The 25,511-nt window shown below is 48.0% G+C and overlaps 1 protein-coding gene across 1 annotated transcript in view; it reads left to right on the top strand.

Annotated features, from left to right (window-relative positions):
• The first annotated feature begins 9,626 nt into the window (after positions 1 to 9,626).
• The window catches only part of HPSE2 (heparanase 2 (inactive)), a 234,123-nt gene continuing 218,238 nt past the window's right edge, over positions 9,627 to 25,511 (top strand). The window contains exons 1-2 of the mRNA XM_060241861.1: positions 9,627 to 9,886; positions 10,152 to 10,309. Of these exons, the coding sequence (XP_060097844.1) occupies positions 9,645 to 9,886; positions 10,152 to 10,309 (400 nt within the window). The 5' untranslated portion in view covers positions 9,627 to 9,644. The remainder of the gene's footprint in view (positions 9,887 to 10,151; positions 10,310 to 25,511) is intronic.

The following is a 25,511-nucleotide window of genomic DNA, read 5'->3' as shown; positions in this document are numbered from 1 at the left end:
ACCATCTCTCCTTGGGCCTGTGGCAACCCTAGACTTTGGGAACCAGGTTCCATGCAAAGGTTTCCGCCAGCACACACCGCTGCAGTTAATTTAGCTTGCCTGCACTGGAGAGGCCAGGGCAAAGCTGGCTTCTGTGAGATCTTATATGGTCTGACGCCACATCCCACCAGCCCTGCCCTCCTCCCCCTTCACCCGGCCTGGCTTTCATAGAACTGAGAAAAGAAATGGGGGAAGACACTTTTTCCCAGCATTCTCTATTTATCTTAAATGAGGCCCAAAAAGAAAAGGAAAGGCTTCATCAGTCTGTTTGAAACACTATCTGAAGCAGAGCCTGGCTGCGAGTGAGCACCACTCCATCAAAGGCTGGGCTGGAGTCTCCACGGGGCACAAGCCCAGGGCCCTGAGGGCAACTTTATAATGTGCAGGATTCCCTTACATCATCTGCTTTCTGTAAATCTTTTCCACCCACAAAGAAACGATTAGAACATCCAAAGCCTCAGCCTCTGAATTATCTTATACCTCTTTGGGGGTGTGTGTGTGGGGGAGAAATATATGGGGGGAAAGTTGTAATGATTAAAGTTATGAGTTGTTGGGGATGGGTGGGGGAATCATGTAAACATTTGGGGCATAATTCACTTTGGTTTCAACAAAAGAAGTGTCCATATTGTGCTTATTTAATCTCCCAGCAAAAGAAATGAGATTTCACTTTGTTTATTGATTTCACTTTGATTTTGTTTATTGTATTTCTTTATACTTATATCCTGCCTTCCTCCAGGAATGCAAGGAGACCAACATAATGCCAAAAGGCAAAGATAACACAATAAAATCACATTGTTTTTTTTTTAAACCAGCTTTGCTGGACTTACCTTGGGCTGATCACATACTCTCACTCTAACCTGCCTCACAGGGTTGTTGTGAGGATAAAATGGAGGAGGAGAATGATGTAAGCTGCTCTGGGTCTCCATTGAGGGGAAAGGCAGGGAGTACAAGAGGGAAGTACATGAATAAATTGGAACTATATTTTTGGACCAGGACCTCACATATATTTGCCTGTGGTGCCAAAGATGGAAGAAGGGGGTCATGAGCAAGTTTGAAGGAATGGACAGGGCTAATGGTGTACTTACCTTCAGTGGCTATATTCAGGTGTCATCAATCTCAGTCCAAGCTTCTGCTTAAAAACACCCATCTTTCTCATCAGACTTTTGACTGTTCAATAACAGGAAACATCAACCGATAACATTTTAAAACATTGGTTAGAACCTTCACACATTTAACAAGATCAAGGAGACAGTCCTTTTGCAGAGCCACGTCCCACCAAACCCCTTGGACTGGCTTACTTTGGCGCGGATTTGTTGAGGATTCAGGACTACTGTGGGGCTTACTCCCAGACAAGTGCGGACACTTACTAGGAAGTGTTGCGCCACTGAACTCAGCTCCCTGCCAGCGCACATGAGAGATCAGGGCACCTGCGTTGTCCTTGACCCACAAGCCATTGGCATCAGTGGCACATCGGACTAAAACACGCCAGTTCCCAATGATTTTAATGGCTGGCATTTCTAGGACTCAAACTTGTAGATGGTAGGGATTGCAAAGGCGCTCATCCAGTTAAGTTGCGCCTGGAGTGACTATTGATGGCGATCGGAGGCACAGGATGCTCTCTCATCGGATCGAGGGAGTACAAACCGACTGGGTTTGCCTGCGCCTTTCAGCGAATTTGTCCCTCACCAGCTTAAAAAATATTACAGCAACTTAGCGGAGATCATCCTTTGAGAAGATTTCATTCATATAGCAGTTTTTCTCCATTTAAAACACTCAGAATCATTGACCGAAAATTATAATTGAGACCTGGAGAGTAAAACGTTTACAGGGCAGCGCATGGCAACATTGGAGTGGCGGAACAACGACAGCAATGCCACTGGCCACGCAAATGCTCTGTGGTTCTATTCTCTGTATTCTCTGTGCTGGGAAAATCTGTCGAGTACTATTGGGGAGGGCCCGGTTTGGGTGCGATTTGGAGTGGACTGCGAAAGGGACCAGGAGCCCCTGGCCCTGACCTCTCCCCTCCCCGAAGTTGATTTTCTTTCTTCAAAAAGCAAACAGATAAGCAGATGGGGGCTTGTGTTTACCGGCAGCTTGAAAACTTTTTTAAAAATAACCAGAGCTTCAAACCCAATTAAAGAGGGCCGAAACTATCAGTTGTGTCAGTTTCTCCGAATATTCTTGAGGAAGGCCTGCCGATGGGTCTGAGCGGATCCCAGACCGAGGGGGAGGACAGACACACGTCAGAGCTAGTCTGCAGCAGCAAATAAACGCGATTTCCTCGTCCAGACTGGGGCTGAACTCTGCCAGGCAATCGGCAATCTCTCCCCCTCACCCCAGCCAAGCCCTTGTAACTGTTTCCGGAATAGCTCCGCTGTCCCTGGGGGTGGGTGGTGGTGGTGGTGTGTGTCTTGGAGACTCGTCTGTGGGGAGGATCCCTCGGCTCGACCCCTCTGCAGGCCTCCTGCTCTCTCCGACCGCCTAAACACGTCCTAGGTGCGCGAAATCCTGAGGAAGGAGCCACGCGGGTCCTGCGCTCTAGAGACCGTGTTGAGGAAGGATTCCACCCCAAGCAGGGAGGTGCCTTTGCAGACAGCCCCCTCGAGAGATACCCTCGCAGGAACTGCTCCGGCCAAGAGCCCAGGACAACCCGGAGAGCATTGCTCTGGATGGGCTGACTACACCCCTGCCTCCGTTTGGTCAGGCAATACTTCCCATTGACCTCCGCCTGGGAAGAAAGTCCGCGATGCTTCTACAAAGCCGCAGCAGCAGAAGACTGGGGCTGCGATTACACATGCTGAATAATGCACTTTCAATGCACTTTGCACTTTCCAGTAAAATCCAGTTGAAAAGTGGATTGAAAGTGCATTATTTAGTGCGTGTGATTGCAGCCTGTCTCCAACCTCAGGGCAAATCTTGTGCGGTCCCGCCTGACCCGAGTCGTCGTGATCCCACCCTGCCCCCTCCCAAGATCACCCTTCATTCTGCGGATTCCACGCGGGACCAGGCCTGCCGATGGGTGCGCCGTGGAAAACCCGCAGATGCGCTGGCCAGCGAGATGGGAACTCCTTGTTCAATCCGATCCAGGGCCAATCCAGCCTGAAGAAGCCGGTTGAAAAGATCAACGGGCCTTTTGCTCGAGGGAACTCCCCGCCCCCCCCCCCCCCCGGCGAGATTCCAGTGCCTCGTCGCAGACACTGGAGAGTACTGGGTTCAAGTTGGACCAGGTTTTGTGGGTTCCTCCCTGGGCCTTCCTAGTGGCTCAGGATCGAACCTCCACCAGAAAAAGCACCGCGATTACCCTGACGGTTTTGCAGTTCTGCAGCCTTCGCCGCCCCCTTAGTTAAGAGAACGTGGAGCAGAGTTTGCGCTTCTCTAATTCGGAGCATGAAATCAGTCCGACATGAGACGCGCTTGAATTATGTCCGCTCTGCCGGTGCGCCTGCTCCGCTCCGCTCGCAGAGTCAATTCCGCTTTAAATGGGATTTCACGCTGTTTTCTAAGGCTCGTAATTTAAATCCTTGGCGTTGCATAGTCTAGATCTAGTCAGATGGAAATGTAGACGATTACTACAATTGAGAGGTTTGAAACTCGCGGGAGTGTCTTGCAAGGAAAGAGCCTCCAGTGAGAGTCTCATTAGAGTCAGGTCAAATGTTCGCTTTCCCCCGGATTTACACCCAAACTGCCGCCAATTTCCGCTTAAAGCCCAAGGCATATTCCTATATAGAGTTCCACGTCTAGATCCACTGACGTTTGGGTTGACAAGGGTTAACTGCGTTCAGGATCTCACCGTGCGTACGGCAAAGGGAGGCAGGAGGGTCATTGCCCGCCGTCTGTGAATATAATCGCAGGCGCAGGGTCTGGGTGCAGGCAGAGATATTGGATTTGGATCATTCCCAGCGAACACCTCGGGAGGAGGTCTGTGAAAGGACAAATCTCTGTCCCTGACCGTGGTGGGTGGGTGTGAAAACCTGCTGCGTAAGGAGGATCGATCCCCTGCCCACTCCTGTAGTGAGGCACTATAAAAGCTAACCTAGAAATATCCTACAGAGTTCAAAGGGACTTGCACTAAAAGATCAAATCAAACAGGAGTCCAGAACGCATCGGCCGAAGTGAGTTCAGAGTGGCCAGTTTAGGTTGGAATAAGCTATGTTCGTCTCTAAAGAGCAGCCGGACTCCTGCTCCATTTTCTGCTGCTGCCTTTCGGGAATGGCTGTCACGGAGCTCCCCGGGATATTCCATCCTGCTTGATAAAGTGCGCGTGCACACGAAAGCTCACATCTTGAATAAAACTTTGTTGGTCTTAAAGGTGCTACTGGACTCTAACTTTGTCACATTGCTTCGGACCAACACGGCCGCCCACCTGGATCTATCCCCTCCCCGGGAAGTGTCCTTAGAAGTATCTGTGCACTCTGAGATTTACTTCTTTTCATTTATTTCAGTGGGGACCCAGAGAAAAAACCCAATGCAGGAGTTTCTGGTCTTTCTACTGGATACTTACTGAGAACGCAAGCCCCTCGAGTCCGGTTTCCTCCTGCTTGCTAATAACACCAGGGCTGCGACTTCAAAGGACGAGCCGCACGCGTGAATGGGATGTAGCTACCCAGTATCCTAGAGGGAGCGCGGCTATCTTCTCCCGCGCACTGCTAAGACTCCACTGTAAAGCCCAGAGTTTGGGGCAATACGCGCTGAACCAGGTTTGCAATTCCCCAGTGCTGCGCATGTGATGAAATCAGTCATGCCTAAACTAGCACAGGAGAGGGAGCCCCAGGGAGAGACGCATCTCTGGGCCCGCCGTCTCCGGGTGTGCCACAGCCTTTCAGTGCCAGGTGTGCTAGCAGGTGTGCCCCGCTCTTAAAGCCCATCCGAGGGACGGATGCAAGAGCAGCCGCGCCCGAGGATTTGAAGGACGCTCATACCGGCCGCCAGCTTTCCTATCGCTAGGGGGCGTCGGTGTGCGGACACCCCTGGACATGATGTTGTCACAGGCCCGCCACCGACCTCCTTGGGACTGGGAAGCAGGCCAAGAGCCCCCCGCATCCATGCATGGAGTTCTCTTGCTGGCCCCCTCTTGCTGTTCTTTGCTTTTTCTGGGTTGGATTCTCTCTGGATAGACCGGCCCAGAACCCCTCAGGGTCTGGGGGCTTCAGCCCGCTCGGAAGCCGGAGAGCCTCTGCTTAGGTACTGAACACTGCGGCAAGAATGCCTTCACGAAAGCAGCGGCAGGGTGGCAAACTCGGTGCAGATGCTTAGGGTGGGACCCGGAATCGAGCAAGGGCACTCCTAGGGCCCTCCCGGCCCCGCGCTGCTTGACTTCCCCAGCAGATCTCGACCTTACTGCAAACCAGCCCAAGTCAGGACTTCGATTCTCCAAAAAATATGTTCACAGGAAAAGAGGGAAAACCCGGGTGTCTAGAAATGCACCCCACCACCCCGGTGGCATTTTGTATTCCTTTTAGCAATGCCACCAACTGGATGCTTCCACCAAGACGGCCAAGATGAGGGGCTGAAACCTGGCTTCCCAATTTGCCATTTATTATTACACATTTCCCTAACGAGAGGCTTTGTCCTTGGAGCATGTGTTCCCAGTTATGGAAATATCACAGTAATGAACGACAAATTCCGAATTCTGAAGCTATGAATCACAAACCCCAAACTGGGCAAAAAGGCCAAAGAGATTCCCGAAAGGTGCCAACCCTTTGGATGGCAGGGGATTGGTGGGATTCTGACCCGGGTTCTTTCCTCCTCTTCCCCTTGCTCAATATCTTATCTATTCATTTAAGCAAGTTAAATCTAAAGCAGAATTCCAGACAGACTTCCCCCTCCCTAAGTAAAGACAGAGGGAGAATATCTGTTGGAATTCGGGGCTTATAAACAGGTATTTATTCACGTTACTTACAGTCCGCCTTTCTCTCTGGGACTCAAGGCGAATTATACAGAATGAGCCAATACAACCGACGGATGGGAAGTTCAATAAACAATGAAATAGGATTTGGATTGCAGAACCAACCAGAAGTCTAAAAAACAGAACTGAAGCAAAGCATAACAGTTACCATGACACATGAAACGACGCAAATTACCCAATAAGATCCAACCCACAGCAAACTACACACAGTAATACTGGCCACAGTTCATAATAATTTCTCCAAGTAACTTTCTGAAGTCGTTTGTACCGTACTACCCTATTGCCTGCCTAGACGTTTTGCAGAGTTCGCGGGAAGCCGGGAGAGTGCCAAAGGAGGGTTGCGTGTGTGCGCATCAGGCCTGTCCCGGAAATTGCCAGTACTTCTTGCATGAGGTGTGTTGGATCGCAACCGTGCCTCTGCTAGGTTATATCCCTTGCTGGGGCTAATGCTTCATTGTCTTCCAGGCGGATCCTATGTTCGGTGGGATTTACTAGGAGAAGGGTGGCGAATGGGATCCTCGGCTTCCTGAAAACGGAGCCCTGGGAAAGCCCGTTCAATGGCTAGCCGCCACCATAATGGAGAAAGGCGGTGCTGTGGAGGCTTGCTGAAAAGTGTCAGTCTCGTTTTGTTCAACGGGACTTACTCCCAGAGAAGGGTGCCTCGGATTGCAGACGCACTCTTGTTTTAGAAAGGATGTGATGGGGCCAGAAGAACAAAGCAAAGCAGGATGACTTTGGGCTACAAACGAGATCTTCAGGTTCCCGGAAAGGGACCCAGGAGGACTGAGCTGTATAAAATCACCACCGCAATTAAAGCAAATGAAATCGTCCTTGTTTCGCATAAAGCAGGATTTCCACGTCGACCTCTTCGCTGCCAGAGAGAGAACGGAACCAAAGGCTTGGGTTTCCGCGTGTAGTCCAGCCTAATGTTTGGGAGACCGGAATTTTTCACCAACGAGGCGCCACTTTGGGTGTTGAAGGTGCTCCGAATATCCCTCCCCCAGAGGCTCGGAGGGGAGAGGTCTTTTTCACGCACCCCCCCCCCCCCCGCTCAAGCTTCCTGAAGTCTCTGGGTCTGGACACCGGCGGAGACAGACTACCAGAGGGCTCGCTCGACGATGACCCGGACGACCGGCGGGCTACTGTGGCGAGGCTGGAAAGCTTTTCAGGGGCTTCCTCAGCTGGTGGAAGAAGAAGCGGGCGAGCGGCGCCCTCCCTGCCTCCCTGCGATGCCAGGGCCAGCCATCCCCCGCCCTCAGCCGCTGGACACAAACAGAGTCGATCTCTCGGCTGGACTTTCGTGGGTGACGCAGAGAGCCCTTTCCTTTGCTCGCCTAAGGAAGCGTGCCGGGCGGCTTCTCCATCCTGCATGGTTGCTGCAGCCAGGACGGTTCAGCCGGGAATCTCCTAGCAGCCTTGCACCCACCGACACAGACCAGTGTGCGGGACTCTGCAGAATGGACCGCGCCATCAGCTTCCCCCAGCCAGAGTCTGCCGCTCGACGCACCCAGTGCAAACCTCCCCAGCCCCGCGCAGCCCCCAACAAACAGGAGGAGGAAGGGGGTGGGTGGGGGGCAAAACCTTCTTTAATTTGGACCCGTGCATAGATGACCCAGGGAAGCTTACGCCATCAGAAATCCGTTAGACTCTTGGTTGTTTTGCCTGCATCCCCTCGGCATCTGTGCCCAGATCACTTTTGCACAAGAGGAAATCCGATATTTTGGAAACATTTGAGTTCAGGATCAACGCTATGTCCCGGGGGTGTCCAAGAAAATCTGATATGTTTGGATACATTTTAAATCAGGATCCACACCGTCTCCATGGGCGTCCAAGGAAAAGGTTACCGATGTGTTTAGTGCAGAAGTTTGCGCCAGTAAAGACAACAGTAACATCAGTCGCTTGAGTAGCGTTCTAAGACCGCGATCCTAGACACTTCCTTGGCAGTGAGCCCGAAAAGTTTTGGCTCGGCCCAGATCCTAAACCCATCGCTATTTCGTTAACCAGCCTCGATTCTTACTCCTTCAAGGAAATGTAAACAAGGCTGAAATACAAAACCCCAGTTTTGCACTCCGATTCTAATAATGTTAGTGAAACTGTGTGAGAATTAAGAATGCCTCTTCGTATCAGCGCCAAACATACAATCACTTCACAGCAGGCCTTCCAAATGTGCCAAATTCGCGGAGGGAAGGAATGAGACTCAAATGTCCCCATAGACGTTTAAAACTAGTCTCGCAGTTTAGCTCCACATTAAAGCTGCCATCTAATACACTCTTTGGGGGTTATTAAATTCAGAGTAAAGCTGCATAGGATCGGGTGGGTCTCACCGGCACTGAGGTAAGGCAGATGCAGCATTTCTCGTCTGCCCACTCCTGGGCCTGAGCACAGCTTTTGGCTGCCCACTCCTGGGGCTGAGCACAGGCTTCCGCATCCCTTTTATGCTGGCCGGATTTTATGCGTCCAGCAAATAAAGGACGCATTGCTAAAAAGCTTTGAGATAAAGAGAAAGATTCGAGAGGTCCCAAGAAGTCAAGGGCAAGGCGAGTGCCTTCCTCTGGCCTGCCAGGATTAGCGCTGGCCCTGGGGTTGAGCACCACACCTCCTTTGCAAGAAAATCGCCCTGACGCCTCAGTGCTGTCAGGAGTCCGGAATCCGCACAGCAGCAGCAGGCAGGCACCTCTGGGGTTCAAAATCCCTTGCCCCCAGCCATCAGAGGCCCGCCAAGACCCGGGACCATCCATTGCGTCCTCTCCCCGAAAGGAGCAGGGGGAAATGACTGAAAGGCATCCTCTAGGTTCCTCTTGAGAAGGGAAGGCTTATTCAGCCCTACACTGAAGCCAGTGAACTGAGCCCAGAACAACTTTATCGGCATTACCAGCTTGCTTGGCACCCCCGTCTGCGTCGCTAGAGAGAGCTCCCCGACGGAAAGGGCTCCGCGAGAGGCCCCGGAGTGGCGAAGCAAGGCCCGGGCCAAGCAGAAGAAAAAGGCCGCCCTCGACCTTTTCCCGGCGCTTCAGTCTCCCCCCCCCCCTCCACACGCCACAGGGCCTTACCGGCTCCATCTCCCCGCCGACGGCGACCGCAGAGCTTCGCTTCCCGCGTTAAAACCATCAAGTCTCTCGGCACCCCGAGCCGGCCTGGCTCTTCTGTCGCGGGTCCCGCACCCGGGAGCCTCAGCGGCTGCACTGCTCTTCCTGTGGTAGCCCCCCCCCCACCCCCGATCTGGATCTCGCGCGCCCCGAAGAGCCAGAGACGCCGAAGAAGACACAGCGATCCCAGCCCCCCGCCATTCCTCCCCCCGCCCCGCACTCCGGGCAATCGGGGGGGGGGAGGTCTCAGCTCTGGGGGGGCTTGGGGAAGAGGACTGCGGTGGCTTCTCTGGCAAGGCTGCCCCCAGCCGCTTCCTCTGGGGTGGGCCTAGAGCGCCCCGCATCCCCCCTTCCTTACCTTTGCGCAGCGAACATGTCCGCAGGCGGCGGCGGCTCTTCCAGGGGCGGCGCTGGTGAACAAGGCGTCTTGGCACGGGCCCCGGGGAAGGCTGGTCAGGGGCGTGCGCTCCCCTCTCCCCCCAGCCCCCAACCCTGGGGGGGGGAGGGCGGGGGAGGGAAAAGCAGGCAGCGCGCCCCCACGCCCGCTCTCCTGCACTCCGGACCACTGGCCGCCCGCGACCGGATCGGGGAGCCCCCCTCGGCCTCGGCCCAGCATGCCCTGGCCGGGCGGCGCTGGCCCTCCCGGCTTGCCGGCCCTCGTGCTGCTGGCGCTGCTGGCCCACCTCGCCCGCTTCCCCTCGCAGGCCGGCCCCAGCCCCGCCGCCCCGGCCAGCCGCCGCACCCTCGTCCTGCTCGACGTGAGCGCCCGCAGCCCCCTGCGCCTCGCCAGCCCCCACTTCCTCTCGCTCCAGCTCGACCCCTCCATCCTCCACGACGGCTGGCTCGACTTCCTCAGGTAAGCAAGCCGAAAGAGCCCCCCGCGCCGGCCCCGCCGGGCCATGGTTCCCATTAAGAGGGGAGGGGAGGCGAGGCGAGGCGGGCGGCACATGTTTGCAATGGAGCCCGAAGCATCGCCGCGGCGGCCTCTTGCCCCCGCCCCGCGCGCCACCTCCCAGCCGCGCAGGCCCTCGAGGCAGGCGCGCTCCCCCCCCCCCCCCCAGGGCAGGGGCCCCCGCTGCCCGCCCGCCCGCCCGACTGACGCCGCTCCCGCTCCTCCGCAGCTCCCGGCGCCTGGTGACCCTGGCCCGTGGCCTGGCGCCCGCCTTCCTCCGCTTCGCCGGCAAGAGGAGCGACTTCGTGCAGTTCCAGAACGTGAAGAACCCGGCCAAGAGCCGCGGCGGCCCCGGCCCAGACTACTACCTCAAGAACTACGAGGACGGTGAGCGCCGCCCGGCCACGGGCTGCAGGCAGGCAGCGAGCGAGGGAGCGAGGGAGGGAGGCGCCCCACGCCAAGGGAGGGACCACGCCGCCGCCGCGCAGCCGGCACTCCTCGGCCCGCCGCTCCCCACCACGGCCAGGGAGGGACGGAAGGAAGGAAGGAAGGAAAGAAAGAGCCGGGCGGGCGGGCGGGCGGGCGGGCGGCTGCCCAGCAAGAGGTGCGAAGGCAGCCGGGGAAAGGCGGCGAAGTGGCAGGCGAGCAGCGCTCCCCCAGCAGCCGGGGACGCCAAGCGGCTGAGGACAGTGGCCTCTCCTCCCTTCCCGCCGGCGCCGATTGTGTGGCAGACGTCGCCCTACCTCTGGACGCGACCCTCAGGGCTGGAGCAGGCCGGCCCTCGCCAGGGGCTCGCTGCCTTAGGAGAAGCACCCCCAGGGGCGGGCGGGCAGGAGAAGGCTTGGCGGGCGGAGGCACTGCCCGGGTGGGGAGAGAGAGAACACAGATGGGTTCAGTCTGAGCGTCTGGGAGGCAATTGCGCCTTCAGGAGGGTGGATGTGTGGGCCTCAGTCCCAGCTGGCAGAGGGGCCCAGAAGCAAAAAGGGCTGCGAGGCAACAGGCCCAAGAGAATCCCTTTGCAAAGGGCCTTCCCTGGAGAGGGCCCTTCCCAGGTGACATCATGCGGCTCCAGGTGCAGACAAGCACCCCTTCTCTATCAGGCAGTCTAGTCGAAATAGGTAGGTTTGGTTTGCAGCCATTGTGCCCAGTGGTGACAACACTGCGCTGTGGAGGGTGGACATCCTCTTTTAGAGTTAGAGGAGGAGACTTGTGTAATCTCCCTCTCTTTGCTAATCATGATGATAATTCCGGAGCTGTAGGCCTGTTAGACTCATGCACAGTTCAGTGGCATCTTAACAAAATTATCCCACTATAAACTTTGGTGAGTCAGTGCTCCCTTCATCAGAGGCATGGAAGATACATTCACAAGAAATATATTTATATTTATGAGTGGGGAGATATTACCAAGAGAGGCCCACTAGAATAACCCGTCAGAAAGAATTCGGACCATTTGAAGTGGGCCAAGAGGACTCCCAACTACAGAAAGGCAGAGCAGGATAAATATAAAACCAGAAAGCATCAAGCAAGGGGCTACGTTTGACAGAAGTTATCATTTTTAACTGACGTGTTCATAACATCTCCCCAGCTCCACCTTTCTGTTGCTTATACAATTGAATATATGTCTTATTAATGTATATTTCATGTATCTGATCAAGGGACGTCTAACTCAAGACAGTTGATGCTGTAATGAATTCTGGTAGTCTTTGAGATGCCACTGGACTTCTGTTTAATTTTGCTTTCTCAATTTTATCCAGAAAGGGAAAAGTGTAGGATGGTGAGTGGACCACAGGTAGATGGAAATATTACCTTTTCTGGTCCTGTGGAAGCCTCCAGGCTGGGGCTTTGATTTGGACATTGTTGTTGTCTCCAGGCTCTCTTGCTTGAATCACAACATTGCCCAGTCCTTTGTGGGGGGGGGGGGCGGTGTGCAGGCACATTCATCTTCCCTGCTGGAAGGAGTTGGAAAGGAGCCGAACCAGCATGCTAACATCAGGCTTAGCATAATAGGTGCATGATAGTTTGGACTGGAAAGAGTTAAGGAAGCCTGGTAATTCTGTGTTCCACTGCTGTTCTCCCAATGCCTTCTGCAGCTATCTTTGAACCCAGTCTCTCTCCTTTTCAAGACAGGGAAAAGCATGGTAACAACTCAAGTCACTTTCCCTTGTATTTCACACATTATATCATAATCCTCACAACACACCTGTAAAGTAGGCCAGAAGTGGGGTGACTCACCTAAAGGCAAAACTGCAGCCACCTCAGCTTACTTTATAAGCTAGACTGGAGCATTTTGTAACCCAAACATGGATGAAGGACAACCCGACCCTGCATTACTCAAAGCGCAACTATAGTTTATAGGGTTCCTTCTGATCCTTCACCCACCAGAGCGCTGCTGCTGCTTCTCTGTCCGCTGGGTGACCGGGGAAAACAGCAGTCTAGAATTTCTCTCCCTGATTTGAGAGCTGAGGCACAGTAAGCTGCTCTCTCTGTCCCTTCCCATTTAGCATTTATCCTTAGAATCAAAATACATCACCTTTACAAATAGGATTGAAAATGTTTTAGCAACTGCTGAGCTTTCCCAATTATGTAAACTCACCAGAAGCTGCTTTTCTGGCAAGAGATTTTATTTCTTCCCTTTTAATTACTACTCTTTATTCTCATATTCCCACCCATTTGTTTTGGAGAAACTGGAATCCCTCTTAATCTCTTCTGAAAATTGCTCCCAGCCCCCAAGCATAGCTGTAACACCCACAAAACCCTCTTATTCTGGAGCACAGGCTTGCTGCCAGTACCCCGATTCTCTGCTCTTATGAGAACAGGCCCCACCAAACAAAATAACATTTACTTTCAGGTAAATATAAAGGGGACCATGTTGCAGTTCTAGTAGTTCAGATTTTACATACAAATTGTAAACATATTACCTGGAAATTATGCCCCATCCCAAATATCAATTTCAACTGAGTTTATTTTCAGATAATATATGTATAGGGAGATAATTCTTCTTGAAGGGCTTTTTTTTTTGCACAATGACAGTAAACATTAATTTGCACATTGTAAGCATTTAAATTTCCTGGGAAAAGGAGTTTCTAACAGCTCAAGGCTTTGATAACAATCTTTGAATTTTGTTACTCATGGAGTGCCTTTATCCTAACAATAAAATAATAGTGCACAGTACTTGCACAGCAAGCCTGTGCTCCAGAATAAGAGGGTTTTGTGGGTGTTACAGCTATGCTTGGGGGCTGGGAGCAATTTTCAGAAGAGATGACATCACTAAATACACTCAACATACTATCTGCCTGATAGAATTTGTATATATGTTGATTAATCTAACATTTTGGTATCCTGATAATCAGCCACAAAGTTTTTTTCATAAAGATCCCTTAGTCTTTTTCTTCTTCTAAATTCTAGGATAATTCTAGGACCTTGTCTTACCATTCAGGCACTTGATAATTGTATTGCTGTTATTGTGGGCCCCAGGTAAGAAAAACTGAAGACAAGATATTCTCTGAGTGGTGATAAGTGGGCCTCTTTCTGGAAAGGTCACCTTCTGACATGTTCTCAAATTCATTCCTGTTTAATATCCTTCCTGCAAATAGGGACACACTGCTCTCCCAAAAGATAAGTGGAGAACTCTGATAGCCAAGAACAATGCAGTACCTTTCATCCTATCTACTCATGCTTCATGTACTTTATTAGAGTAAGCCTTATAAAAATCCGTACATTAAGCCTGCATTATTTTTTCCATCTTTCAGGAATGGAGAGAGAACTCCTTACTCAAGGTCATGCAATAAACTCAGGAGCAGTAATATGAATAGGGAGACTTTGGGCTCACACTTTCTCTAGCCCTTGTGTGCTGAACTAACTAACACTCCAAGATCACAATGTTACTCAGGATTAATTGAGTCACCCCCAGCTATGGTTCTGTTTAGGACCCCTACCATACTTACAAACACTGAAAAGGGTGCATGCCCATCAGATGCATCATGCCCTTCAAAGAGAGCATCCTTTCACATGTCTCCAAGACAGTGTGTGGCAGTTATCCCATAATCTGGGAACTACACAGATCGGGATAGGGTAGTTTATGTACATTACAAGTGTGATTTTAATCTACACAGATCCTCAACATAAACCCACAATTATATCCTTAAAATGTAAGTATTAAGATTAAAATGAAAGAAATCATTGTAGAAAGAGAAAAGAAAAGAAAGAGGAATAATTGTTGAAGCCATTCTTGGGGAAACTAGAATCTTGTTAGGTTCCCCAACCCCTCTTCAAAGGGGTTTTGTGGCAAATTTAAAACAATGCCAATTTAATGTGGCATAAGCTTTTCTGATCCAGAGCCCTTTTGGTCAGATGCATCACATACTTTAAAGAGAACATCCTTTCAAGAGAGACTGTACAGGGGTAGGTGGTTTGTAAACAGCACATACAGCAATAAAACTATAACCTGTGGCTTAGAGACAAACAAATGAGACTGAACTTCAGATTCCAAATAAACGTTAACAAGATCCACACTTGCATCCCTTTCAGCTTTTCTTTGGCTTTGTGACCCAGGAGACTGTTAGCTAAAGGTTTTCCATAAGTCATTACTGAGGAGGCCAATTAATCCCAGACATATCCCAGCGGGTAGGTTGGCAGCAGAGAAGAGGATGCCTCATGGGGATCTTGACTGCTCGGACAAGTGGCTTTCAGCTCCTGCGTTTAATATCTTTTTGCTCTTTTAGGCGGTTACATTCCTTGAAGTTTTTTTGTTTTTAATATATAGATACCTTGATCAGCAGGGGAGGTGCCATTGATGATTCTCTTTGCAAGTGCTTTCCTTCTGTGCCTCCACTTCACCAGATCAAGCCTTCCCCATTCTTTAGGTCCACTTCTGCTGATTTCCTCTGTACTTACCAAAAAAACTTGCTTTGTTAAGGCTGCTGTTGTTTTAAAGCTAAAGGAGAAATTTATTCAGTCGCATAAAACTTCTCTGACCAAGAGCTGTGGTTGGTTCACTCTAAACATTTGCAGAAAGGAGCGATAGTTCAGCCCAAAGGTCAATATTTCAACAAGTTGTGGTAGAGAACTTACACTTATTAAATGTCTTCACCCAGGTTTCCTTGGTGTTGAGTGACTGTGGCCTTTTGTTTCTTCATTTTTCCTCATGGCAATAAAGTTGAAATGTAGCAGCCCTTCAAAATGAAGTTTCTCATAGAAGTTGTAACCACAGGTCTTAACTTTTCATCACTTAAATGTGGAACAGAACCATTGCAAAAGGGGAAGGAGGGAGGGGACACATGTGGTGTCTATCAGGGATCAGTGTAAATCAGAAAGGTGTGGTGAGGGGGATTTCCTGACCACAGGCCAAGCTTTCTTACTGACTTCCCAGAACCAGGAATTGCAAGCAGGACCTTCCACAGAGAATGGGAAAAGGAAAAGACTCTTAAGACACCGTAGGGACAAACTGATTTATCACAGCATAAGCTTTATCATAAGCATAATGAGAATATCCATCTCTTAATACAGTTTCCATTTGGTGGACACAGATCTATTTCTGGCTGCCCTGAATATTGCTTTCTGAGGACAGATAAAGTGTGCATTATCCCTCTGTTCTGAGGTGTATGTGGTACATTCCTGGTTACCACCACAAATCTACCTCCCCAATCTACACATTCTTAAAGAGCAGGTCCCTCAGATCTATGGTAGGTGCGGCTTGGTTTGTGGTCTGCTGTACAGTCTGTTATTAGAATGATGACATACTGCCACAAATTTCAGGTGTGAGGTGTAAAAATATAACTTTTCAGTGTTCTAGTAATTAGGGTGTCTGGCACTATGTCTATACCAAATTTTAGTATCATCTTTTATAGCCATACTGTAACTGTTGCAATGACTTGTTGAGTATATCATCCAGAGTTACTTCAGACAAATTTGTTGAAACCAATGGGGTAACTGCATAGGATTTCGCAGCCAGTCAGCGAGACCCAATAATTTATTTATTTAGAAAAATCTTCTGTTGTCTCTCTAGTGAACCTGCCCAAGGTGGTTTACAAAATAAAAACAATCTTTAGATGTGTACATGTTTTTAATGGCTATGCTTTCAATCATTACCCACTTTAAAAGGCTTGTATAAGCTAAAAGGCAGATTATATAGGTACACGATACACACACACTCACTGCAGGGGTCTGATATCTTTCAGCTTTGGCCAGATGTTTGTTCTGAACCCTTAGCTAGGCTGTGGTGGCTAGAGTGCTGAACTTGGATCTTGGAAACCCAGTTCTGAATCTTTACTCTGCCATAGAACCTTGCTGTGTGATTTCTGTCATCTACTCTCTCTGTATAATCCACCTCACAGGGTTGTTGTGAGGATAAAACAGGAGGGGAGAACAATACTATAAGTGCCTTTGGGTCCCCACTGAGGAGAGAAGTGAGGTATACATGTTTAAGTAAATAATATGCAAAGATAGGAATAAATCCTGCAGACCTCACAAGAATAGGCAGATAAGGCAGCTGGCTCCATACCTGGAACGCAATGACCTGGCAACAGTGATTCATGTGATGGTCACCTCGAGATTAGACTACTGTAATGCCCTTTACATGGGGCTGTCCTTGACTCAGATTCAGAGGTTGCTAATGGAGCTACCTGTACGGGCACATTCAACCTGTGCTGGAAATGTTGCACTGGTTGCCTGTGGCATTCCAGATTTGCTTCAAGGTGCTGGTCATAACCTTTAAAGCCCTATATGGCCTGTGACCTGTCTACCTTTGGAATTGCCTCTCCCCATACGTACCCCAGGGAGCACTACATTCAGGATCCCAAAATCTTAAGATTCTTGGACTGAAAGAAGCTCGATTGTCGACCACCAGAACCAGGGCGTTTTTGGTAATAGCCCCCGCTCTGTGGAATGCCATCCCTGGAAACATCAGGGCCCTGTGGGACCTGCCACAGTTCCACAGGGCTTGTAAGACCGAACTGTTCAAACTTGCTTTTAATTGTTAAAGGGAAGTGGCTATTATTCCACAGCACTGACAATCTCACCGAACAAATATAACTGAAACAAGAAACATCAAAATAACTAGAATATCAATGTGCGTCTTGGACTTTTAATGATTATATAATGGAAATGATTTTATTGGATATTTGCTTTTAATATTTGATGTTGTTTTTATTTGTTGTTAGCTGCCCTGAGCCCATCAGGGGAGGGCAGGATATAAATTTAAATAAATAAATAAAGAATGCAAGAAGAGCCTTACAAAATCAGATCAAAGGTGTGATTCAACTTGCTCTTTCCCATAGTGACCAACCAGAAGTCTTTGGGGGCTTTCAAGCAGATCATGAATGTATAGCTCCCCAGGAACTGTTATTCAGAGGAACTGCTGCCTCTGAATGTGGAAGTTCTTATTGGCTGGGTCCAGACTGGCAGCTTTGGGCACATGAGAGGCATCCCAAATTGGGCCAGTTCAAAATGGAGTGGATTATTCCTGATCAGATGATCCCATGTGAGTTGCCCATATCCTGTGTGGGCCCCCCTTTGGCGTGGTCAGGCAGCTGTTGTGCACCATTCCCTTAGCATGATTCGGTTTCTTTTACCCCATATATTTTAATGATCATGTGCATACGCGCTCATGCACTTTGTGGCTATGTTTTTTTTTCTTAAAAAGCCAGAAATGGTTTGGGATGGCCTGGCGGGTTTGCACCATAAATCTGCCTCACTTGCGCACTCACACATAGACACCTGGAAGGGCAGATGGCGTGTGGCAGAAGAACTTGCTACCACTTCCTAAATGGTATCTTTTCAAGTTGCCTCAGAGATGCCGGAGGATGGGTTGAGTACGGGAGTGGGACAGAAGGCAGATGTACACATTTGAATTTGGGATTTTTTAATCCATCTGTGAGCCATCCCTGTGCCGGCTTAAACTGCCTGTCTGGACCCAGCCATTGGCAGGCATGCCTAGAAGTCAGTGATAGGGTCTATTCTCCATAAATTTGTCTAATTCTCTTTTAAAGAGATCTAAGCTAGTGACTTTACATTACCCTATTCATCTGCTCTGCCTTATCCTTGATAATAAACCTTCATAGGCTTACAGTAATTGGAAAAGACATAAAGAAGATGGGATCACAGCCAACCTTTTCAATATTTTTAAAGGAACTCTTGAATATCTCTGGATTCAGGATAGGAACTTTGGCAAGTGTACCGAGAACAAAGGCCAGACTTGGGAAACTTACTTGCAATTCAGGGTGAAGGGGAGTTTATGTTCACCAGTTTGGGGGACTGATGTGACTGATCAAGATTGAAGAGATTAATTTCATAACCCTGCACTAGAATATTGATTCATCAAACACAGTATTTTGTATTTGATGGTAAAATATTAAGCAATGGACACTTTTCAGGAAGCTTCTAGAAATAGAGTAATACAAGCAGGAGACCCATAAGGACTTGCAGAGGACAACACATTTTCCCTCCCCTACTTTCCCTTCTCTGAAAGCCCCCATAGCCTCTTCCATTTCCTGTGTCTTTCTCTATTTCCCATCCACTAGCCAACATACCTTTATCTGCCCCCTTCTTCAGCTTTCTTTCCTTCCCTCCCCCTGGCAGCCACTCTCCAGGAAAACTCTGGCCTAATTCTATAGTGGAGAGCCCACAAGAACTTATGTAGATGTACCTTACTTTCCCCTATATTTCCCTCTCCACACTATTTTCTTTCTCTATGCCTGGTAATCCCCATATCCTGTCCCTTTTCCTTGCTCCTTCTCTCTTTCCTAGCCACCAACCAACTTACCTTTTATCTGCCCCAAACTTCCTGTTATATTTATTAAATAAATATTTGTTCATTTATATCCCACCTTTCTCCACAATGGGGACCCAAGTAGCATACATAATTCTCCTCCATTATATATTCACAACAACCACATGAGGTAGGTTAGGCTGAGAGCGTATGACCCGTAGCCTTGTTCAAGATCACCCAGTGTGCTTCCATGGCAGAATGGGGATTTGAATGCAGGCCTCCCAGATATCAGTCTAAAACTCTAACCTAACTCCACACTAATTTTCATGCTGTGGCTAGGCTTGCCAATTCCCAGGTCCCAGTGGGGGATCTCTCAGTTTTGCAGGCTCCTTCCTGCTCCCAGTGTGTGTGTGTGGGGGAAGCCCTGCCCCCACAGCCACCATGTGACTTTCCACTTCAGAAGGCTTAAGAAGATGCTTGGAAAGGTTTACTTTCTAGATGGTGTGTCTGTGCCTTTAAATCTAGGACCCAGGCTGAATAGGGGCAGGGTGAGCAGGCAGAACAACATGGCTACTCCCAGTAGTTGTGAAAGCAGCCCAGACCCTCTGTTTGTTTTACAATATTTTCAGAGGTTGTTTGCACATAGTAAAGGGTAAACTAGAACCGTTGGTTTCCCTGTGTTAGTCTGAAGAGCTTGGAATGTCAGCAACTCGTGAGTAAATTGCCTCAGTTGAGACCATACAAGTGTGAGATTGCAAACTATTTTGGCTTCTCTCTCTTTCTCTCTGAGTTCTCTCAGAGAGAGAGAGAGAGTATATGGGATGTGCAGCTGCTTGGGAATGAGGAAATAAAGACTGTATTCAGGGGAATTGAACTGCTGTATTTTTACTTATTTATTTTAAGGAATGTAAAAGCCTCCTTGCTCCACCCCCAAAGTCCCCAGATATCTTAGACTTGACAACCCTAGCTATGGCTGAAAAGTAGACAGCAGCCAGGTCTGGGTAAGTTGTGTGGTAGCATGTCACCAGGCCTCGCCCAATGAGTCCTCCCTCATAGGCAAAAACGGTTGTGGAAAGCTCCTGCCCCTTTACTGACAAGTTTTGAATGCTGGTACTATTGTTGTGGTTGCCCAGCAATGGCCAATGAGGTTTCAGAGAAGATTTGTTTCTTAAAGCTACAGGCAGTGCTTCTACTATATCACTCTGGTTTTATTTTTAAGATTCCATTTTTTTTCCTGCAAACTTGGGGTTTTCTCAGATTTGTAGAAAGACTTATCTGGTCTATTCATGACCCCAGTCCCTGGATTTAAGCATCCACAGATGGGGTCATGTTGACAATTTGATATATTGCTAAGACAAACCATTTCATCACCATTCAGTCCAGGCTTTTAGCAGTCTCCAATTCAAGGATTTCTGAGCATGAATATTCTTGACGTACTGGGCAATCCTAAATAGAGTTACTGCTAAACAGAATTCTAAGGCCAATGAACTTAGAAGAGTATAACTCTTTTTAGGTGTGCACTGTTAACCATCTTGGAGGATAGACAGTGATAGTCTTATCTTCTAGCAATTCATATTGCCCATTTAAAAATTCTAACTACTGAACCATGTCATTTGGCAGTGAGTTCCACAGTTCAGGGTTTATGTTGTGTGAAGAAATCCTTTTCTCTTTTTTGTTATTTTCACCAGCTGCTCTTTCATTCTTCTACTGAGTCAAAGAGGAACTTTGCATCTCTCCATATCTTTCACACTCTATGCTTTTTTATGCTTCTGCTAACACACCTCTTTCTCAGCTAGAAAAGGCCTCATTTTTCATTCTCTCCATGTACAGAAACCCTTCTGCACTCCCAAGGATTTTGTTGCTTTTTGTGCCTCTTATAGTACAATTAAATTTTTTCAAAAGCAACCATAATTATACAAGACTACGCAAGTACTGTTGCTTTACAGAGTGCCATTTAAATGTTTTTCTCTCTAACTTGCAGCACAACACATCCAAAGTTGTTAACTTTAATGTCTTGTTAATTTCCAGTGTTAGAGATATTAAGTACATTCTTACAGCTGTAACAATTGGTTGATCAGTTGGTTAAACTGTTTAAATTTTTTTTACTCAGTTACAAAAGAATCTTGATTAAAAACCTATTCTGGAGGCATATTTTGAAAATAACTATTTTAAATAAAGTTACTTACCAAACCCATCATCAGCAGGCACTACCTTAGAAGAAGCATTCTCCCTTCTCTCACACTGAGAAGGGAAGTCAGTGCATCTTCAAAGTGTCTACTACCATATGTGCATAATCTGAAAACAAGCAAAATTCTTTTGTTCTTCATAATTATCTTATTAATATAAAAAGCATGTTGCATCAACTCATTAGTTAAATCTCATACAAGACTTTTCTTCAATCAGGCACCAGCTCTTGTTTAAAAGTCTCACAATTCAGTCAAGAGTTCTTACCTATGACTAGGCTGATTCCAACCTTTGGCATTTCGGAAGACACTAGTATACCCTGTAAATAAATTTAAATGAATTAGTCATTGTTCTGCCAACAATTTCTTAATTCCCCAGATTTCCTAGCTTTTTAAAGAGCTTTTAGTAGAGGATTTTGTCGAAGTACCTAGCTATACAGGATTAGCTGAATGACTGGAGACTAGGGCACATATCAGTCAATAACACAAACAGTTCATAAAGAATGCAACCTTGTGTTGTAAACAGGCCTCATTTTGGGTAGGAGCTCACAGGAGCGGAGCTCCGGAACCTCTAAATTTTATTGCGCTCTTTCTCCCCCCCCCCCCCCCCAATACTTGCATCTGGGCTTCGTTGTTCAAACCCCCTGTGAGAATTTTGCTGAACTCCAAGATTTGACAAACTTTCTTAATATTTTTCCCCACAAAAAATGGGAAAATAACCAAAAAATATAAAGCAGATGGATGGAAATCTTCATCATGCCACTGTGGCCACATAGGAGAAAGTAATTTAAACATTATGATGGGAGTAAGGTTTTATTATGACATAGTTCAAGAAGCATTTTAAGGTAGATACTGAGCTGATATAATTTAGTACACCTTCCAGTGATGTCAGGGGTGTGTGGTATATCCAAATGAGTTGTGCTAATGAGCTCTGGCACATCTTTTTCTATGAAATGACCCCTGGTTGTACACACTGCTACTTTAGGAACACACTGCAATAAAAGAAAATGTAGTGTAGACATTAAGAGTATTGAATTAAGGTAGAAGACCCAGGTTCAACCCCACCCCCCATGAAACTTCATTGGGTGTTTACCTCACTTCTCAACTGTTAAACTGAGAAGAATACCAGTTATGATTGCCTCAGCATCTTGAAGGTAGGGTGGAATAAAATGCAATAAATATCTGAATCTAAGTGGATTGCTACTAGTTATAGACAAAGTGACTGATGATAAGTCTGATGTAGTTTTCATGGAACATGTGCAAGTGAACAGACTTTTGTTACCAACATATGCCACGTGTCTCCTGTAAATCCAGAACTCAGAGACATCAATAGGACTTTGTGGACCAGCCCTGATTCCACTCCTATCTCAGTAAAATAGGAAGGAGCATGGAAAAATAATGATAAGACTTTGCAAGCCCTGCCATTCTGAGCATCTCTAGCTAAGGAGTTGGGGTTCATTTGCATTGGGCAACATTTATTATTTATTAACTTTAAAAAAAGCCTGCATTTTGCCAAGTCTAGAGGCAGCTTTCAACATTTAAACATTTCAAATTGAACAAGTTAAAATTAAAAAAACAAAAACTCAGAGCACAATGACAGCAATGACAGTATTGAAGGCCATTCAGGAGAAAGATTAAGTGAATCCCCTTAGGGAAAAAGCTCTGCAGTTTTGGTCCAACTGCTGAAAATATCCTGTTATGTTATAAAACACTATTTCTAGGCAGTCTGTGACTTTAGTAAAGTTATTGTCTGTCCAGATCACCGATCTGTTTAACCAAGGGGAAGCAGGTTCCATGGAACACACACACCACCTGGCTGCTTTTGCATTCCTGCTTTTGCTACAGACCTGGGGAACATGAAAGTAGCTGGGTGGTGCCTGTGCAGTGCGGTGCCTGTGCACTGTGTAGGCCCCACCTGGCCACTTTTGGGGAACACAAATGCTTTCGGGGAATGTGAAGGCAGCCACCACAACTCTGCCCAGCCTTCTTTGGACCCAGGAAGGCTGAGCAAGGTTGGTGGGGCACTGTGACAGTGAGCGTGCTAGGTGCTGTCCCAACCCTGCTTAGCCTTCCTGGGACCCAGAAAGTCTGGGCAGGGTTGGGGGGTGGTGCGGCAGTGAGTGCACTTGGAGCTGATTTCCAGTGCAGGGGGTGGGGTCCTGCCTGGGGCAGCAGAACCCCCAGCACCGGCCCTATGTCCAGAGGAGGGCAACGAAGATGGTGAGAGGTCTGGAGACCAAGCCCTATGAGGAAAGGCTGAAGGTGCTGGGTATATTTAGCCTGGAGAGCAGATGACAGAGAGGTGATATGATTACAATCTTCAAGTACTTCAAGGGCTGTCATACAGAGGATAGTGTGGAGCTGTTTTCTGTTGCCCCAGCAGGTCAGACCAGAACCAATGAGTTGAAATTAAATTAAAAGAGTTTTTGGCTAAACATTAGGAAGAACTTCCTGATAGAGCAGTTTTTTTAGTGGAATAGGCTTCCTCAGGTGATGGTGGGCTCTCCTCCTTTGGAGGTTTTCAAATAGAGGCTAGATGGCCATCTGACAGCAATGCTGATTCTGTGAACTTAGGCAGTTCATGAAAGGGAAGGCAGGAAGGGTTGCATCATTGCTTTGTTCTTGTGGTCCTTTCTTACACATTCAGGGAAATACTGATTGCCATTTTGGGGTCAGGAAGTAATTTTCTGCAGGCCAGTTTGACCAGGGATTCTAGAGAGGTGTGTGTGTGCTTTTGCCATCTTCTTTGCCTTGAGCAAAGGTAACTGGATGTGTGTGGGGGAGATCTTTGTGAAAATCCTGCATTGTGCAGGGGGCTGGACTAGATGACCCTGGAGGCACCTTCCAACTCTAATTCTGTGATACCTGATGACTTAAAAAAATGTGGGGAGCACCTGACCCAGAACTCCCAGAAAGTCATCGTGCTAGACCTTCAGATGCAGTCCCTTTAATGTGGTGGTATTAGCTTTATATCTCCCAGTTAACTGTGCTAAATTAGACAAATCAAGTGTGGAGTGACATTGCAGGTGTACTAATCCATATACAATCAAGGCCTCTGTCCCTAAAGAATTGTCTTTTCTTGATTTAAAGTTTAAAGACTTCATCAACTTGGAAGAATTCTGGCAAACCTACATGAGAGAAAATTCAGATAGGTATGTTATGTACCCTTGGGAGACTGAGACAACACACACACACACTTGCAGAGCATAAGATTTGTGTAGCACCTGTTCTGTAAAGGAAAATAACCTTAAAGCTACAGCTTGGCTTTCTTTAATATTATTTTCTATAAAGATTAACACAGCCACATTTGAGAAATTGGTGAACGTTTTGTGCACAACTACTGCTGTTTAGCTTCCTCCAGTAACGTTATGTGAAAAGCAGTGCCAGATTAAACCCTGCTGAGGCCCCTAGGCAGTTAAAATCTTGGGGGCCCTCTCACAAATTATTTCAAGAGTTGGAGCACCCACCCCGCTGCACCCTGCAGGCACCGGTGGCTAAAAAGGCAAATGCAATATTGGACTGTATTAACAGAAGTATAGTGTCCAGATCATGTGAAGTGATATCGCTTTACTCTGCTCTGGTAAGACCTCACCTAGAGTATTGTGTTCAGTTTTGGGCACTACATTTTAATAAGGATATAGACTATAGGCAGCAAACCTATAGACTATAGGCAACAAACCCTGGTGCAAACCCTCCCATGGACATGATATAAGAATTGATGATAAGCTTGGGGTGGCCCAAAGCAAAAATCATAAGGATCCGTGGTTCAAAACCAAGATCTTGGTCTATGGTGCTGCCACGAAGCCGTGGACCCACGATTTTGGTGGGGCAAACTCCGCCCATGGACATGATCTGTGATTGGATGATGAGTTTGGGGTGTCCCAAAGCAAAAATCATGAGGATTCATGAGGATCCATGGTTCAAAACCAAGTTTTTGGTCCATGGTGCTGCCACAGAGCTGTGGACCCACGATTTATATCCCACCTCTCTCCTCAGTAGAGGCCTAAAGCATCTTACATCATTCTTCTCTTCTCCATTTTATCCGTACGACAATCCTGTTGCTGCCTATAGTCTAAGACATAAAAAGCCCCATGGCGCAGAGTGGTAAAGCTACAGTACTGCAGTCTGAGCTCCCTGCTCATGACCTGAGTTCGATCCCGGCAGAAGCTGGGTTCAGGTAGCCGGTTCCAGGTTGACTCAACCTTCCATCCTTCCAAGGTCAGTAAAATGAGTACCCAGCTTGCTGGGGGGAAAGTGTAGATGTCTGGGGAAGGCAATGGCAAACCACCCTGTTTAAAAAGTCTGCCCTCAAAATGTTGTGAAAGCAACATCACCCCAGAGTCAGAAAAGACTGGTGCTTGCACAGGAGACTACCTTTTTAACCTTTACTAATAACTATAAAGCAGAGGTGGCCAAACTTGCTTAACGTAAGAGCCACATAGAATAAATGTCAGATGTTTGAGAGCCACAAGACATGAATGTCAGATGCTTGAGAGCGTCAAGACAGGAAGGAAGGAAATCCACTATGGAAGGAGGGAACCTTTCAGCTAGGTGACAGTCCTCATCTAGGATGCAAAACCAATAGCCATATTATACTTTGTATTAGCTTCAACCCAAATGACTCCCAATATTGCTCAAGCTTTCTCCAGAATTCTTCATCAGTAAACCTCAGAAGCTCACACAGTTTTGTATCATCTGTTTA

The sequence above is a fragment of the Heteronotia binoei genome, chromosome 6 (genome assembly GCF_032191835.1).
Source record: "Heteronotia binoei isolate CCM8104 ecotype False Entrance Well chromosome 6, APGP_CSIRO_Hbin_v1, whole genome shotgun sequence".
Lineage (NCBI taxonomy): Eukaryota > Metazoa > Chordata > Lepidosauria > Squamata > Gekkonidae > Heteronotia > Heteronotia binoei.
This window is presented reverse-complemented; position numbering and strand designations above follow the sequence as displayed.